The sequence below is a fragment of the Eupeodes corollae genome, chromosome 1, assembly GCF_945859685.1.
Source record: "Eupeodes corollae chromosome 1, idEupCoro1.1, whole genome shotgun sequence".
Classification (NCBI taxonomy): Eukaryota; Metazoa; Arthropoda; class Insecta; order Diptera; family Syrphidae; genus Eupeodes; species Eupeodes corollae.
The window spans coordinates 151,382,658-151,399,018 of NC_079147.1; the positions used below are offsets into that span (position 1 = coordinate 151,382,658).

The 16,361-nt window shown below is 38.5% G+C and overlaps 2 protein-coding genes across 3 annotated transcripts in view; both read left to right on the forward strand.

Moving 5' to 3' along the window:
- LOC129943098 (ras association domain-containing protein 8) overlaps positions 1-16,361 on the forward strand; it is a 447,741-nt gene that overhangs the window by 199,696 nt on the left and 231,684 nt on the right. The gene's annotated exons all lie outside the window — the stretch shown is intronic.
- LOC129945761 (keratin-associated protein 21-1-like) lies at positions 7,475-8,062 on the forward strand. The gene is made up of 2 exons (XM_056055676.1): positions 7,475-7,486; positions 7,559-8,062. Exons 1-2 carry the CDS (start codon positions 7,475-7,477, stop codon positions 8,060-8,062), a joined length of 516 nt encoding a protein of 171 aa, XP_055911651.1.

Below are 16,361 nucleotides of genomic sequence, written 5' to 3' on the forward strand. Positions count from 1 at the left end.
GTCTCCTTCTCAACCTTTGGTACTTTCCAGTCGTGAGTAGGCAGGTCCGGATTACTTGTTTTGATCAGTTTCATGATCATGTCTGGACAGTTGTGAAGAGCCGGGACCATTATACGTGCTCTTGGCCGGCAAGGAATATTCTCCCTTGCAACAACCTCGAGCTTGGCACCCGGCCAGACTTCTGGCAAGCCATTGACAGCAGCCCTGTATAGATCGAAAGATCTCTGATCACCACAGGCGATGAGTTTGATGCGATTTTGGTACCATCCTGCATCGGCTGTGTCTGGGAGAGGCCCCGGATTTTCCTCGATAACAGATAAAAATCTGAAACCGAGGTGAGCCTTGACCTCTGCCCAATGATCATGAGAGATGTTACCATCCACATGACTCCTGTCAATGACCGCGGCAATGATCTTACCTTTGAGCGCGTCGCTGAAGGAGAGATCTTTGTTGACGGCTGATGTGCTGTTGGAAAGCACCTTCTGCCTTTTTGGTTCGGGCTTGTCACCCTCGAAAGACCTATCTCGCTTTGACGTTGAGTCGCCGCAGGTCGGTTTAGCTTTTTTGCTAAGAAAGCCACTAGCCCACTCGAGTTTACGCGTTTGCTCTGGGGTTCTTTCCGCCGCCGGTATGACACCGACTGCGGCTAGAATCCTTTCGGCGTTGCGTTGGTCTCGATTGGCCCGTGACTTCTTGGACTTCTTTTTGGCCGGCCCAGAACTATGTCCGTGTATCACAGATGTGGGTCCACCTCCAGATTTAATCGCTACCGATGCCAATCCGGGTGTGCCCTCACCCTTTGAGTCAATTCCACATGTCGCAGATTTTGTCTCTCCGGATGGGGTGTCCCTTTTTGAGGTCGCTTGCGACGTCCTAGCAGGAGCGGGGAAGAGGTGGGGTGTGGAATTTCCGCCATTGGGACTGCCGAGCGTCACAGCTGTTCCACTGACGGGTAATTCCTTTAAGTATATGTTGCGGCTAGTAGAGGGAGAAGGACTCTCGCCACTAGTTGCAACCACAGGGTTGACAACACGTTCACACACCTGATTTGGCTCGACAGCCTTTTCAGGTGATGTGACCGCATTGGCAGCCTTGGTGCGATTTTTTTGTTTAATAATTGTTTTGTTTGTTTGTTTATTTTTAATTTTTTTCATTTTATTCCCACGAGTAGGGCGGAAAGACGGTCAGCCCCGGCAGAGCCGCTTGCCGGGGTAAGGCAGAAATATGACGGACCTTGCCACAGCATCCGAAAGAGCTCGTTAACGGCTGGTTTATCCCCCAGCCTTTCATTCTTCGGCACGGTTTTCGTACTAGTACGCTCACACCACCACTGAAATTAGGAACCTCTAAACTATGATTAAATTGGGTTTCCGAACGTTGCACTATTGAGGAGTTACAACAATTCAGCGATCCAACTCAACCTTAGCTAATCACCATCCTGCCAAAAACGCACAGGACTACTGTGGTGAACATTGCCCGCCTGGCACCCACTTGGAGGGTTTGAATGAGGATTTTGCCGGGCATTTTGAAATACAGAATTATGTTCTACAGAATTTTGGCCATACAGAATTTTGCTTATACAGAGTATGGTAATTCAAAATTTTGACATTTTAAATTTATTATTTACATATGAGCTATTTTTTTAGCTGAATGTAAAAATTCATTTTGGAATAATGTTCAAGAACTGGGTGGACGTAATTGGCTGACTTTAATGACCATCATTTTCCTTACGCTCCACACAATTTGGAAATGCAAACCTATCAGAAAATTACAGACGAATTTTTATTCAATTTAGGGAAGATTCTTACTTCAATATTCTATGAAAGGCTTACAAATTACGAATTTCTCAGATTGGTTGAAACATCTACAGGTGTTCTCTAAGGCTGCATTTTAGGTCCATTACTTTTAGTTTTTTTTTATCGATGAAATTTGTGATGTACTCTCAGGAGGAAAACCTTTTGCCAAGATACAAGTGAAAGTTCTACTCTACGCGGATGGCTTAGTGTTACTGGCTGACATCCCTTTTATTTTGCTGTTGGAAATAAACAGGCTGAATAGCTTTTGCGAGAAATGGTGGTTAGCCATTATTAAGGCGATGGTCTTTGAAGAGCGTACAAAGTGAAGAAAGTCCGAAGAAAAGTAGTCACTTAATAATGTAAATATTAAAGTTGTGCAAGAATTTAAGCACCTAGGTGTTTAAATTATACATTTCTCCAATATTTTAAACCACGCATTACCAAAAAACTGTGAGGCTAAACTGGCTTTAATCGTAATGCAGCCTAAGTTCTTTACTAACCAGGATATCGATCTCAGGTCAAAATACAGTGTTTTCCATGCAACGGCCTGTGCTTTGGTGCACGGGTTTTTGGTTATATGATCTTTGAGGTGTTTGAAATAGTGCGGAGATATTTCTTTAAAACGTTTATTATTCAGACTTCCTTATTCTACGTCAAACTATGTAGAATCTGGTATTGTGCGTCTGTACCTAAAGAAGTGGAATAAGTCTTCACAAGAGTATCATGGTAAAACTTTTGCAAACAAACGGTTCTACATTCAAGGTATGAAATGAATGAGTCCATTCTCATGAAGTTCATCTATCATTTATCGATTCAAACGTTGATAAAGCAGGGCATATTTCCCGATGTCACGCAAAACATAGATGAGATGCTTTATACTCAGAACCTATCCAGAGCAACTTGCACTTTGTCCAGGTATACATACAGGAACCTTAATTACGAGTTGTCTCCAGGAACCTATTTCAGCGAAGAATACTCTATTGAAGTTATTAGTTTTATTTTTAGAGCACGTGTTGCAGTTTTTAATTAAAACTTTATGCCCCTTCGAACTTATTTACCCTAAATCTGTAATCTTTGCAATAGACGAAAAAATCAAGAAATACCTAATTCTTTTATTGCCAATTGTTCTATACTGCGAAAATTCGACGATTGTACTATTCTAAGCATGTAACTTTCTATTCTAATCAAGGATTCGTTCGGTTGACTGTCCATTAACTTTTTGAACCCCAAAACATTATAATATTTCTTCATGGCTGGGTTAGGTTAAAGTGTCTGTCCAAGATGGAAACGGACACACTTAGGCCAGTTTATAGCCCATTGTAATACCGCATGAATCTTAAGGCTTCCTCCTAAGCTCAATGGAACCAGTTTGAGTCCCTTAGGAAACGTGAAAGGCTGATATGATTTAGATCGTTTAGATCGTTTAAGAAGAATTCTCCTAGGTAATTCTTGGGTTTTCGAGCCAGAGCAGGGCAAGTGCAGAGAATATGAAGAACTGTTTCCTCCTCTTTCTCGTCCATACAGCTTGGCCAGATGTTTTTTGTGACGATACAATGAGTGGGAAGGCGGAATGAGAGATTTAATTTCAGTCGTTCAGAGTACACACCTTCACCAACCCCCTCTTTTGTTTTTGAACCATCTGTATAAAAATAGATTGACCCATCCTCAAGGAATGTCCTATCCTCCCAGAAAGATCTGGAAGCTTTAGAAATTTGTGCAGTTGGGGGATGGTGTAGTGTGTGTGCTTTGGATGTTGTTAGTCCACTGCGACGATGCTTTGAGGCAAATAGCAGAGCTTGCAGCTATTTGTTTGCTTAACATGTCAAGAGGTGTTAGGTAGAGTAATGTGTCAAGTGCCGCAGATGGGGTTATGCGAAGCGATCCGCTTATGCATAGGCAAGCTGGACGTTGAACTTAATTTAACTTATCCCTGTTTATAGCAGTCGCTAAAGCAGTCCACCATAGTGCGACATCGTACATTAAAATCGGTCTGATTACCGATGTGTATAGCCAATGCGTAATTCTGGGTTGTAAGCCCGCAATAGCTTTTTTGCAAAAAAAGAAAGCTACAGTATTTTTTTTTAACTCTTTCCTGTACTTTGCGTTTCCAATTTAGTTTTTTGTCTAAGACAAGACCCAGGTATTTATACTCGTCTGAGAAATTTAATTGGATTCCTTTAATATAGGGAGGGTTGACAAATGGAATTTTGTATCTCCTTGAAAATAACACCAGATCGGTTTTGTGTGGGTTAACACCAAGTCCACACCGATCAGCCCAAAGTATTAGTCTGTCCAAGGCATTTTGTAAAAGTTCTTTTAGGATGTTAAGATGCTTTCCTGAAACTGCTAAAGCAACGTCGTCTGCATAAGCAATCACTCTGAAACCCTCCGCATCCAGACTAGTTAGGATTTCATTCACCACTAGGTTCGAGAGGAGAGGAGATAGAACATCACCTTGAGGTGTCGCTCTACCAACGAATCTTCTGCCAGAAAAGTTGCCCAGTTTTGAGTTAATTATTGTGCTAGTCAGCATTAAATGAATTAACTCCCGAAGCGAACTCTCTACATTTAGAGATGTTAGTGCAGATGTGATTGCCGATGTATCCACATTGTTAAAAGCACCTTCGATGTCAACGAAAGCAACCATAATGAACTCTTTATGATCGAGGGAATATTCGACGGTGCGTACTAATTCACCTTTACAGTAGGCATGTTAAGACGAAGACAAAAGTCTTGTCCTTAAATAGATATCAATCAATGTTTCCAAAGTGATTGAAGGAATGATGATAGACTTATAGGTCGTAGATCTTTAGGATTGACTTGGGAGCATTTACCTGCTTTCGTTATAAAAACAACTTTAACTTCTCTCCATGCCGAAGGAAAATGGACCAGGTAAAGACCGCTGGTAAAAATTGCCTCAAGGATTGGTGGAATTATTTCAGAAGTCTTTTGTAGCTCGGTTGGTATTATTCCATCTGGTTCTGCAGTTTTAAAAGTTTTGAAGCTGTTGAGAGCCCATTGTAGCTTGTCCCTTGAGATCTTGTATTGGGACTTGAACGTATATAACTGTTGCAAGTTTCGGTAAGAGAACTACCATCTGCATTTTTTAAGCATTTTTGCATCGCTGGATTAGTTGAAAGAATTTTCCGTAACCTAGGTTTCTTCATAAAATAACATAAATAGCTGCTGAGAATTTGAATACAAAAGTGCAAACATAATGTCTAAATTCAAATTCGTAAATGTACAATATAGTAGTATTTCAAACGTAAACAAGCTTCAGAATCTGTTTATGGCGTTCTATTAGTATCAGTATATGTATATTTTCCGGACTCTCAATTAAAAAAAACCCAAAAGAAACCCAAATGTTAATGTTTTTCTATATTGTCTTCCAACTAAGGCAACTTTATTGGAAAGTTCGACAAAAAAATCTCCCTTAATTTCAAGTCAAGTCTACTTATGTCAAAATGACAGTTGATCATGTTATTTTATTCAACTTAAAGCTGAACTTTATATATGTTCTGAACAATTGCATTAAATGTTTTGTGTAAAAGGGGTCCTTGTTTATTTGGACAAGGAATAAGTAATATTTTCTAGTAAAGTAAAGTTCCAAGTTTGAAGTTTGAAGGACGCTACAAAATTAGTGCGAAAAAGACAGCAAACGAAGCCACATTCCTTGTCGCTCTTTTGACATTTCTCTACAGTAAGATTTGCTATTTCATGATAGAAAGATATACGAGCATACACGTGTCGTAAATTCGGAGTCTATGGCCTCAACGTTAAGAGCGCTACGTCCAATTTATGTTCGTCATAATCGTCCAAGCAGATCAACAATTGAGCGTCTAGTGGACAAATTTGAATCCACAGGCACAGTACAAAATGATGCATGTCAGTGAGACAAAGAAGTGTCCATAGTATCGAGATTATTGGTGCCGCTTAGGCTTCGGTTGCCCAAAATGAGTCTCTCACACGTCGTTCTAAAGCATTGGGTATCTCTGTGACGTCGTTGTGACGAAGTTTTCCAAAAGATCTTGGCCTATATCCTTACAAATTTAATTTGACGCAAGAACTGAAGCCACTTGACATCCAGAAGCATCGAATGTTCGTGAATTGGGCTGAGCAACAACTTGAAAATGATTCGGAAAATGAATGGCTTCGTAAATAGACAAAACATGCGGTATTGGTCAGGCAGCAATCCACACGTATTCCATGAGTCATTATTGAATCCCGAAAAAATACGGTTTAGTGTGGTTTATGGGCCGGTGGTGTCACTGAGCCATACTTCTTCCGTGATGATTAAGACCGGTATGTTACTGTGAATGGGGATCGCTACCGTTCAATGATAACCGAATATTCTTGGTCCCAATTGGGTGATATGGATTTGGAGGACATGTGGTCGCAACAGGACGGTTCGTTACCACAAACCACACATTGGAAACCAAGTTTGGAATCTGTTATCTCACAAAATAGTCCAGTCGCTTGGTCACCATGGTCGTGCGATTTGACGCGGTTATATTCTTTTTCCTGTGGGGCTACGTCAAGTATATGGTCTATGCCAACAAGCCAGCGACGATTGATGAACTTCGTACAAATATCGAACGTGAAAATGCAGCAGTATCGGCCGATTTATTCTTGAAAACCGTCGAAAATTGGGTTCAGCGTCTGAACTTCTTAAAGCGTGCCTGTGGTATCCATGAAAAAAAAATTGGGTTCCATACATAATGGCATCGAACGTACTTTCATAGGAATAAAGAACTTCGTTGATATCGAAAACTGTTTTTGTTCATTTAAAAAAAGCTTTTGTAGCGCTCTTATTGAAAAACCCAAAATATATAGAGTTATTTTTAAACTGTATGAAGGTGCTTTAAGACATTGTCATTTTTAACTTTTAAGATTCGGCAACATCCAAAAATTATTTGGCTCTTAAAGATTTAAGTTCTTTCAGTTGTTATATGTAAAGACGGAAGCAAACGTTTAATGACAGAAGGAAATATGATTCTAACAGCTTGAAAGTGCTGTTAAAATTTTAATAGCAAAACCATCCCTTCTATTTTACCACCATAATTTTTATCAGCTTGACAATTTGTTGGAAGATTACTACATACGAGTATGTATGTAGTTCGTTATTTATTTTGGGGAAATAAACTTAACTTATTATCACTATGAGGCCAGCTAATTATTATTGCCATCATAATCAGCGCAGTGATGCGTAGTGTAAATAAGTATTTACCTTTTTTTCGTGTACTTGACCCTCGAAAAAAACCCAAAAAGTACTAAGAAAGACCAACTCTAGCCAGTAAACACGGAGCCCGGAGATGGACGGATAAATGGAGAATGACGTAGTTTGCGTCATCACCAAACATTATATTATACTCTGGAATTGTTAATCTCTTGGAAAAGTAATACTTCTTAAAGTCTATAAGTAATATGGTGTATAGGTGAGGTACCTATACCTAGTTAAATCAAGTGTAGCAGGTGTAGTACAACAAGACAAGTTCTTGGGAGGAAAATGAAATATCAAAAAAAAAAAAAAAATATATTCTCTTGACCGTTTCCGCAGATGATGATAACTGGAAGACGTGTATATATAGCTTTGCCACGGAAGTCACATTAACTTAGTATTACTCAAGTCGTGATTGAAGAACTTTAAGATCTAGAATTTAGTTTATTTTGAAATAAAGATGCGTGCCTTTGTGAGTTGCAACAAATTTAATAAAACTTATTTGACAATTATTTCGGAAAATAATACTTGACTTTTCTTGTAGATTTTATTCGTTGCGGTATGTGTCTTCTCTGTTGTTATGGCTTCGGATGATAAACCTCAAGCTAGAACGTTTGGTTTATTTGAGGGAGCCTTAGGGTCATCACTTGGATTAGGAAGTTCGTTTGGTGCAGGATACGGCGGCGGAGGATATGGTGGTGGATATGGAGGTGGCTATGGAGGTGGATATGGCGGTGGATATGGCGGTGGATATGGTGGTGGATATGGAGGTGGATATGGTGGTGGTTATGGTGGTGGATATGGTGGTGGTTATGGTGGTGGATACGGAGGCGGTTATGGTGGAAATGGCTTTGGATCACCAGGCTATGGTGGTGGTTACTACAGACCAAGGCCGAGCTTCGGAGGAGGCTTTGGAAATGGTTTCGGTGGGGGCTATCATGGACATGAAAGTGGTCATTATGGGGCATCCTATGGATCTTCTTATCAAGGAGGCTATGGAGGAGGTTATGGTGGAGGTTTTGGAGGACAAGGTGGATTCTTTGGCTGAAGAAATGAGAAAAATTGATTGTGATAATATTTTGTACGTATTGTAAATAGCAACTGAAATAAAATTTAATATAGACGAACACAAATTTTAAATTATTGAAAAGAATAGTTCTTTTTCAGTGTAAACTTCAAGATGTATTATTTGTGCATTAAAATAAGCCCGTTCACCTGCGTCTATGAACATATTGCAAGGACTAGATGAAAATACTCAGATCAATGGTCATTATACCTGGTCACTGGAACCGCATGGATTCGAAGACATTTTCAATTAAAAGCTTAATTTTGAATTTTTGAATAACCCTCTATTTGGACAGCTTTCGGTTTTGATGCTGTCATATTTTGGAATTTGATTTAAACAGCGCGTTTATGTTTCACAATTTTTTGTCGTCCAAATTCATGGTCAGGATAGTTAAGCTGTTGGAAACATTTTTTGTGGTTAGAATCCTTAAAATGCATAAAAATAATTTGGATATTTATAACAAAATCATCTTTAATGAAGAAGCTTATCTTCGCCTTGGAGGTTAAGTTAATAAGGGCTACGGAAAATCCAGGAACGATCGTTCAATAGCCTCTCTATGAACTTTTCCGTGAAAATGATATTGGTGATATTTTAACGGTTAATAGGCAATCCTAAGAGCAGGGTTAGGACGTCGTTTATTTTCAACAAGACGGCCCCACTTTCCACACAAGTTAAAAATTACATTTCAGATCGATCAATTCAAGTAGTATTGGATTTGTTGAAATCTGATACTTACAAAATAAACTCTGGTGTGTCCCAGGGAGCCGTTTTGTGTCCGACACTCTATTGTTTTTATAAATGATGTTTTATCTCAAACTTCTAATCCACTTGTTGTTATTCAGATGTGGATTACCAACGGCAGCGTATGAAAAGTGGTCTAAATCCTATCTTGACAGCATTGTCCAATGGGGATTTAAAAACCGTGTCACTTTTCAGGAGTGCCATTTGCATTGAGGAGACTGAACAGCTTTCAGTTATAGGTATGATCACTCCTCTTGTTCTGGGAATGCTCACCAGCTTACCATTGAGCCCAATTTTGCACAAACGATTGTACGATTGTGGAATATTTTAAGAGGCTCAATATTTCCCAATCATTACAATGTGCAGACATTTAAATCCAATGTGCAACGGTATCTAATTTTTAATCATATTCTCAATCCCTAATTGCTCACACTGTGTTCAATCATTATAAGGGTATTCATAACCCCTTTAGTGAGTGCTAAAAAAAAGTAGTGAAACAACCAAAGTTAATCCAATTGGCCAGCGAAATTCTATGACTTTGCACCTTTAGACTTCTTTCTTTAGGATCACAAAAAAGATAAGATACGAAGATGCCAATGCTCTACAATCAATTCAAGACCCTAAATAGAGCTGGCAATGAGACAAGACTAATCTCGGTCTGTTCCCGTGAAACGCAGATGACTATGATCGGGAAAATATTTGAAACAAAATGTTATAACCATGTCAAAAAATGATTTACGTCATCAATTTCCGTTTTGCTTAATTGGCGGAGCTCATAAAGGGTGATTTTTTTGAGGTTAGGATTTTCATGCATTAGTATTTGACAGATCACGCGGGATTTCAGACATGAAGTCAAAGAGAAAGATGCTCAGTATGCTTTGACATTTCATCATGAATAGACTTACTAACGAGCAACGCTTGCAAATCATTGAATTTTATTACCAAAATTAGTGTTCGGTTCGAAATGTGTTTATCGACAAATTTTGTTCAGCGATGAGGCTCATTTCTGGTTGAATGGCTACGTAAATAAGCAAAATTGCCGCATTTGGAGTGAAGAGCAACCAGAAGCCGTTCAAGAACTGCCCATGCATCCCGAAAAATGCACTGTTTGGTGTGGTTTGTACGCTGGTGGAATCATTGGACCGTATTTTTTCAAAGATGCTGTTGGACGCAACGTTACGGTGAATGGCGATCGCTATCGTTCAATGCTAACAAACTTTTTGTTGCCAAAAATGGAAGAACTGAACTTGGTTGACATGTGGTTTCAACAAGATGGCGCTACATGCCACACAGCTCGCGATTCTGTGGCCATTTTGAGGGAAAACTTCGGAGAACAATTCATCTCAAGGAATGGACCGGTAAGTTGGCTACCAAGATCATGCGATTTGATGCCTTTAGATTATTTTTTGTGGGGCTACGTCAAGTCTTAAGTCTACACAAATAAGCCAGCAACTATTCCAGTTTTGGAAGACAACATTTCCGAAGAAATTCGGGCTATTGCGGACGAAATGCTCGAAAAAGTTACCCAAAATTGGACTTTCCGAATGGACCACCTAAGACGCAGCCGCGGTCAACATTTAAATGAAATTATCTTCAAAAAGTAAATGTCATGAACCAATCTAACGTTTCAAATAAAGAATCGATGAGATTTTGCAAATTTTATGCGTTTTTTTTTTTTAAAGTTCTCAAGCTCTTAAAAAATCACCGTTTATTTAAAAATAGACATATTTAATATTAGACATAGGCGATACTCATACTAGACGAGACAAAACTAGACGAAAATAGACGAGACGAGACGAAACGAGAAGAGACTACCGATGAAACAACTGACGAGAAAAAGGGAGACCTCAGTTAATTGGGATCGATAACGACCAGACTGCAATGTTTTGTGGCCAGGCTTTACCTTAAAGATGGAATTCGTGGAGTTGTTGAAGATATACATTCGAATTCTTTTTTGGAAAGAACATTTTTTTATGGCAACTGGGTTCACTGCGTTCCTCAATAAAAGTATGAAATATGAGGTCCAAACCTGTACGACCTTCAAATATCTTTAAAATCGTAGTGGGAGTTTATGAGATACTCGTATTTCAATTTAAAGTTGGTTACCATAGAAAAAGATTTGATCTATTTAATGAAATGAAATGTACATTTTTGTATTTCGAATACATTTAATATTATTTTCCTTACTACGCCATGTTATCAAATAAACAAAAATATATGTGATCGCTGATGTTTTCTGAATATCGATGTTCCAAAATGTAAGTAATACACACTTGATTTTTTAAATATATTTGGCAGGCATAAATCACTGAACCTCCCCTTTCATTTGATACCATTTTCATAAGTGGACGCACTGGGCCCTAAAGTAGACCATCTTCTTTCGAGAGAAGGATAAACTTTCTTCTTTCCTCTGAAATAAACATCGACTAATTTCCTTTTAAAAATAATCCATTTTTGCTTAGTATCAAAATAAAAGAAAGATCAAATCTATCTTAGTTTTAAAACCATGAACAGAAAGCAATAATCCAGAAAACATCAACTTATAAACACCTCGGTGTATTTTTATTAGTAACTTTTATTAAATCGCTATTTTGAAATTAATGTTCGATTCAATGATTCACAAGTTGTTGTTGTTGTATTTGTTAATTAGCTCAGTAGCTGACTTAACCAAAAAAATTATTCAAGGTTTTCAAGGTTACCCCAATTTTTATTCACATAATACTTAAATATTTCATTTCAGTCGTTGATTACTTTCGCTTTCATTTAAAATTTAACTTTTTTTTCTTTAAATAATACAAGTCGTGTGTCGGTCGATGGCACCGGCCAGTTTCGTCGTGGGCTTCGTCGTCACCGTGGTCATTAGTAGCAGTGCTTTTGATACCTACGAGTATGTTCATAAAAATGGTGATTCATTTTATGGGTATAGTATTTCCGACTGAAGAAACAAAAACTGAGTTGTTATTTTATGCATGGTTGGCTTGGGCACTCAGTGGGATGCTTGAATTTATTTGTGTACAGTCTTACAGTCTTTTGGAATAAAAGACGATCGCTTGCATAATAATTTAAGTGCAAGACTAAGCCCTTTATTTTGATGAAAAACTGGTTATAATAAATATGTACGCATGCATATAGTCATGGTCAATGGTTGAATTGCATAGATTCATATCTATACGTGTAGATATGGACGACTTGCGATATCACAGGTTTCCACCGAAATCTGTTTATAAACTTCAAGGATTTCAAGATTAAAAATATATGTAGGTAACTATAGAAAAACTCGAATCAATGTTAACTGAGTTTAAAAAGTGATCTTAGTGCTCGCTCCTAAATCTTTTTGTCATTGGGGGAATTCCCGAAAAAGAATAATTAAAGATCACGAATGCGTCAAGCGTACTTGTTTAATTATTTAAACTTTATCAATTTTGTAACATGAAAAGAGTGTTTTTTTAAAGCTACATATCAAGAATCGATGGTTTTTATTTATGGTTTGACAGCTTTAAATGTCAAACAGTATTGCAATATAAATCTGTTTTTCGAAGTTCTTAAAGTACTTTGTCCGAAGAATTGTGTTTTATGATGAAGCTCATTTCTGGTTAAATGGCTTCCACGAAAAGCAAAATTGTTGTTTATGCAACAAATTGAATTCTCAAACATCATAATTATTACATCTATTAAAATTAAAAAGTTAAAATTAAAATTGAATGATGTTCAAATGGTAGATACGTGCTTTCAAGAGGACACAAGCGTCCACAGGTTTTTTTCAAAACCCACCTATCTCTATCAACTCCTACTCTCACCTCCCCGCGGTTAACATCGGGTGTCTAGTACCTAACTGGAGATTGGGTTCTAACCCCAGTGGAAGTTGTTGGGTCAGCAAACGAGAGAGGGAGGAGAGGTGTTTCACCTAAGGTGCCTCTCCTTATCCAGGCCGGCATCGGACGAATTCTCGAGATGGAATCAACGGTGGCATCTACAGGTCCAATAAGGTTGAACTACTAAGTGAACACCTTATAGCGCTTCTACGACTTATTTGAAGCCCAGGCCTATAACGAGCGGTTTATCCGGCTCCCCGTCTTTCGAGTTTAACTAAATATTTGGCCCTCCAGGTTGGGTTTTGTGCCGTCGGGTTGACTTCCTGACCACTTAAAAAATACCGCATTAAGGATTAATTCGCCGACATAAGTCTTATATGCGCGCATGACCCAACAGAGGAGAAAGATGAAGACACCAAAGACTTATTCTTTGAGCTCGTGAACAAGACTTATGAGCAGTGCCCTGGCTATGACATTAACATTAACTTAAGAGATTTGAACGCAAAGCTAGGGGGGGAAGATATACCACCTCCAACAACGGATTCAGGCTGATCAATTTCGCTGCGGGGGGAGACGTTCTAGTAGTAAGTACGCAGTTCACAAATCTTAATATCCACAAGGGGACATGGAAATCTCCTGATCAATCAACTATCAACCAGATGGACCACATTGCGATCGACGCACGACACTTCTCAAGTATACAGGATATTCCTTTTTCAGAGGAGCCAACATTGACTTAGACCACTACCACGTTGCAGGGAAGGTACAGCTACGTTCCAAGCAAAAACAAGAAAGTACTGTGAGAAGTTTCGACGTTAGATGGCTACAATCGCAAGAGACTACCATGTCCTTTTCCGATCGAGTCTCTGGTAACCTCTTAAGGAGTCCTATGCTGCCTGCATTAAGCATTGAAAACCAGTGGCAACACGGCCACAACACCGAAACCCCTGGTTTGACAACAAATGCCAGCCAGCGCAAGCAGCTAAGAAACAGGCTCACAAGCTCTACTAGCAGAAGAGGAGACAGGAACCGGTTTCTTAGATGGAAAAAGAGAGCATGAGAAGCGCGCGATAAAGGAGATAGTGGAATGTCACAACAGGCGACAAAGATCAACAATTCAGCCTACCCGACCTCGACAAAGTGGAGATAGGTATATCTAAACTGAAGTCAAACAAAGCTGCTGGGGCTGACGGCATCGCTGCCGAACTATTCAAAGCAGCAGGCGATGACTTGGTAGACAGTATGCACCAACTCATCTGGAAAATATGGTCTAAAGAAAGCATCTGAGCATAGTGTGCCCAATACATAAGAAAGGAGACCCTCTTAATTGCGCCAACTACATCATCAGGAGCATCAGTCTCCTGAACATAGCATATAAGATCCTCTCCTAGCAGTGTGGCTTTAAACCAGAAAAGTCCAACATCGACCAAATATTCACACTACGGCAGATTTTGGAAAAACTCAGGAACTTCAAATCGATACCGGCCATCTGTTTATCGATTTTAAACCCACGTACGACAGCATCCATAGGGAAGAGCTCTATAGAGTAATGTCTAGTTTTGCCATCCCTGCCAAACTTATCCGTTTATGTATGATGTCATGGAGAAAGCACGCTGCTCTATCAAGGTCGGAAAAGATCTCACCGATGCATTTGATGACAAAAAAGATTAAAGACAAGGCATGTGACTTCTTTAATATCGTTTTGGAAAGAATTGTGCAGAACTCAACCGGCACTCTAAAGGCACAATCTTCCAAAGGTCCATCCAACTACTCGGATACGCAGATGATATTGACGTAATTGGAAGATCAAAGCGTGATGTCAGTGAAGCGTTTTTAAGCATTGCGACGGAAGCGAAGAAGATGGGTTTAGTGGTCAATGAGGGCAAGACCAAGTATATGCTGTCATCAAAAAAGGACACTGAACAACGACGTCTTGGACAATACATCACCATGGACATTGGACAGCTATAACTTTGAGGTAGTTAAGGACTTTGTACCTAGGCACCGCTATTAACTCAGGCAACGACACCAGCGCTGAAATCAAACGAAGAATAACTCTTGCAAATCACTACTTCTTTGGACTTAGAAGGCAATTGAGAAGTAAAGTCCTCTATCTAGCATCTAAAATCACCATCTATATAAGACACTCATCATCCCGGTTATCATTTATGGCGCTGAGGCCTGGACCCTGTCAAAGAAAGATGAGAGCGTCTAAGGATGCTTCGAGAGAAAAATTCTTACGGTGATTTTTGGTCCCGTACGCATAGATTGAGAATGGAGGAGAAGATATAACAACGACGAACTGTATACGGGCTGTACAGCGACACTGACTGAAAATTAAAGTTAAACGGCTTAGATGGCTGGGTCATGTAAAGCGAATGGACATCAACTCTTCAGCTCGGAAGGCCTTCGAATCCAATCTCGAGGGACGGCGCAGTAGATCAAGACCGCGACTCAGGTGGATGAAGACCTCAACCAACTTGTCGTACGAAACTAGAGACAGCTAGCTAGGGACCGAGCTGGCTGAAGACGTATGTTGGTTAAGGCCCAGGTCCGCTCCTGACTGTAGCGCCACCTTAAGTAAGTAAGTAAGGCTTCAAGATATTGACAAACCTTGATGGTTGATCTTCAATATTTGCCAAATCAATGATAAACTCTGCTGTTTTTTAATCGAATCAATGCTTCCTATAAAAGTAATCGTCGTGTCGGCCATAGAAGAGCGATGGATGGTGTTCAGATACAGCTTTCGTTTTCAATTGGATGGAATCATATCAATATTCAGCGAATTATCAAAATATTCATCAATATCTTAACCATTAATATTAAATCCAAGTGACATGTTTGCTTTTTTTTATTTACATATTAAAACTACTTGAATTTAATTATGTCAGAAATTCAAAAATATATTTTAAATCTTACAGAGTTAAAAATGACTTAAACATACTCTCTGTCGTGCTTATAGTTAAACTCCATGTTTTGGTTTTTAAAATATGGATTTTATTTTTCTATAAATACCATAAATCGGAGTTTTTGTCAACATAAAACCTACATATGTACATATCTTCATACCTATGACCAACTTTTAATGGTAACACGAAATTGTCATTAAAAATTAAGATTTCCTGAGTTCTTCACTTAACCAAACAATTTTTAAACTTTTGGATCTTAAGTGTTATGAAATACTTTATGTAGAAATATATTGTTTGAATGATTAATTGTCATAAGTCATAACTATACACCTTTAAACGCATCTTATTTCAATAAATAATGAGAAACCAGCAGAAGTTAGGAGTATTATAAAGTAAATACGGTTTAAGGTAAAAAGTAGGCACTTTTGTTTACAAAAATAGTCGTTATATGTATGAGTATGCAGAGATACGCAAAACAAAATTGTTTTTTGTGTTTTTAAGGTTATTTGAATTCGATGAACTTTTGTATATTTCGCGCACGCTGAGTAAATACAATGGCAAAACATCTATGCAGCTTATTTATATAAAAAAGCTAAAGCACGATGAAATACAGTCATGTCAAAAATAATGGCAACAAAACTTGATTTTTTATAATTATGTTTTTTTTTTTAATTTCTGATTTTGAAAAACTAATATTGGTTGTTAAGATTTGATGAATGTTCATAGATAAACTTGTTTCAACTTTAAAAAAATATAGATTTGATAGATTCTTTTCGATATTTTATTATTTTTTTAAATTTTATTGGAGATTCTTTAAAA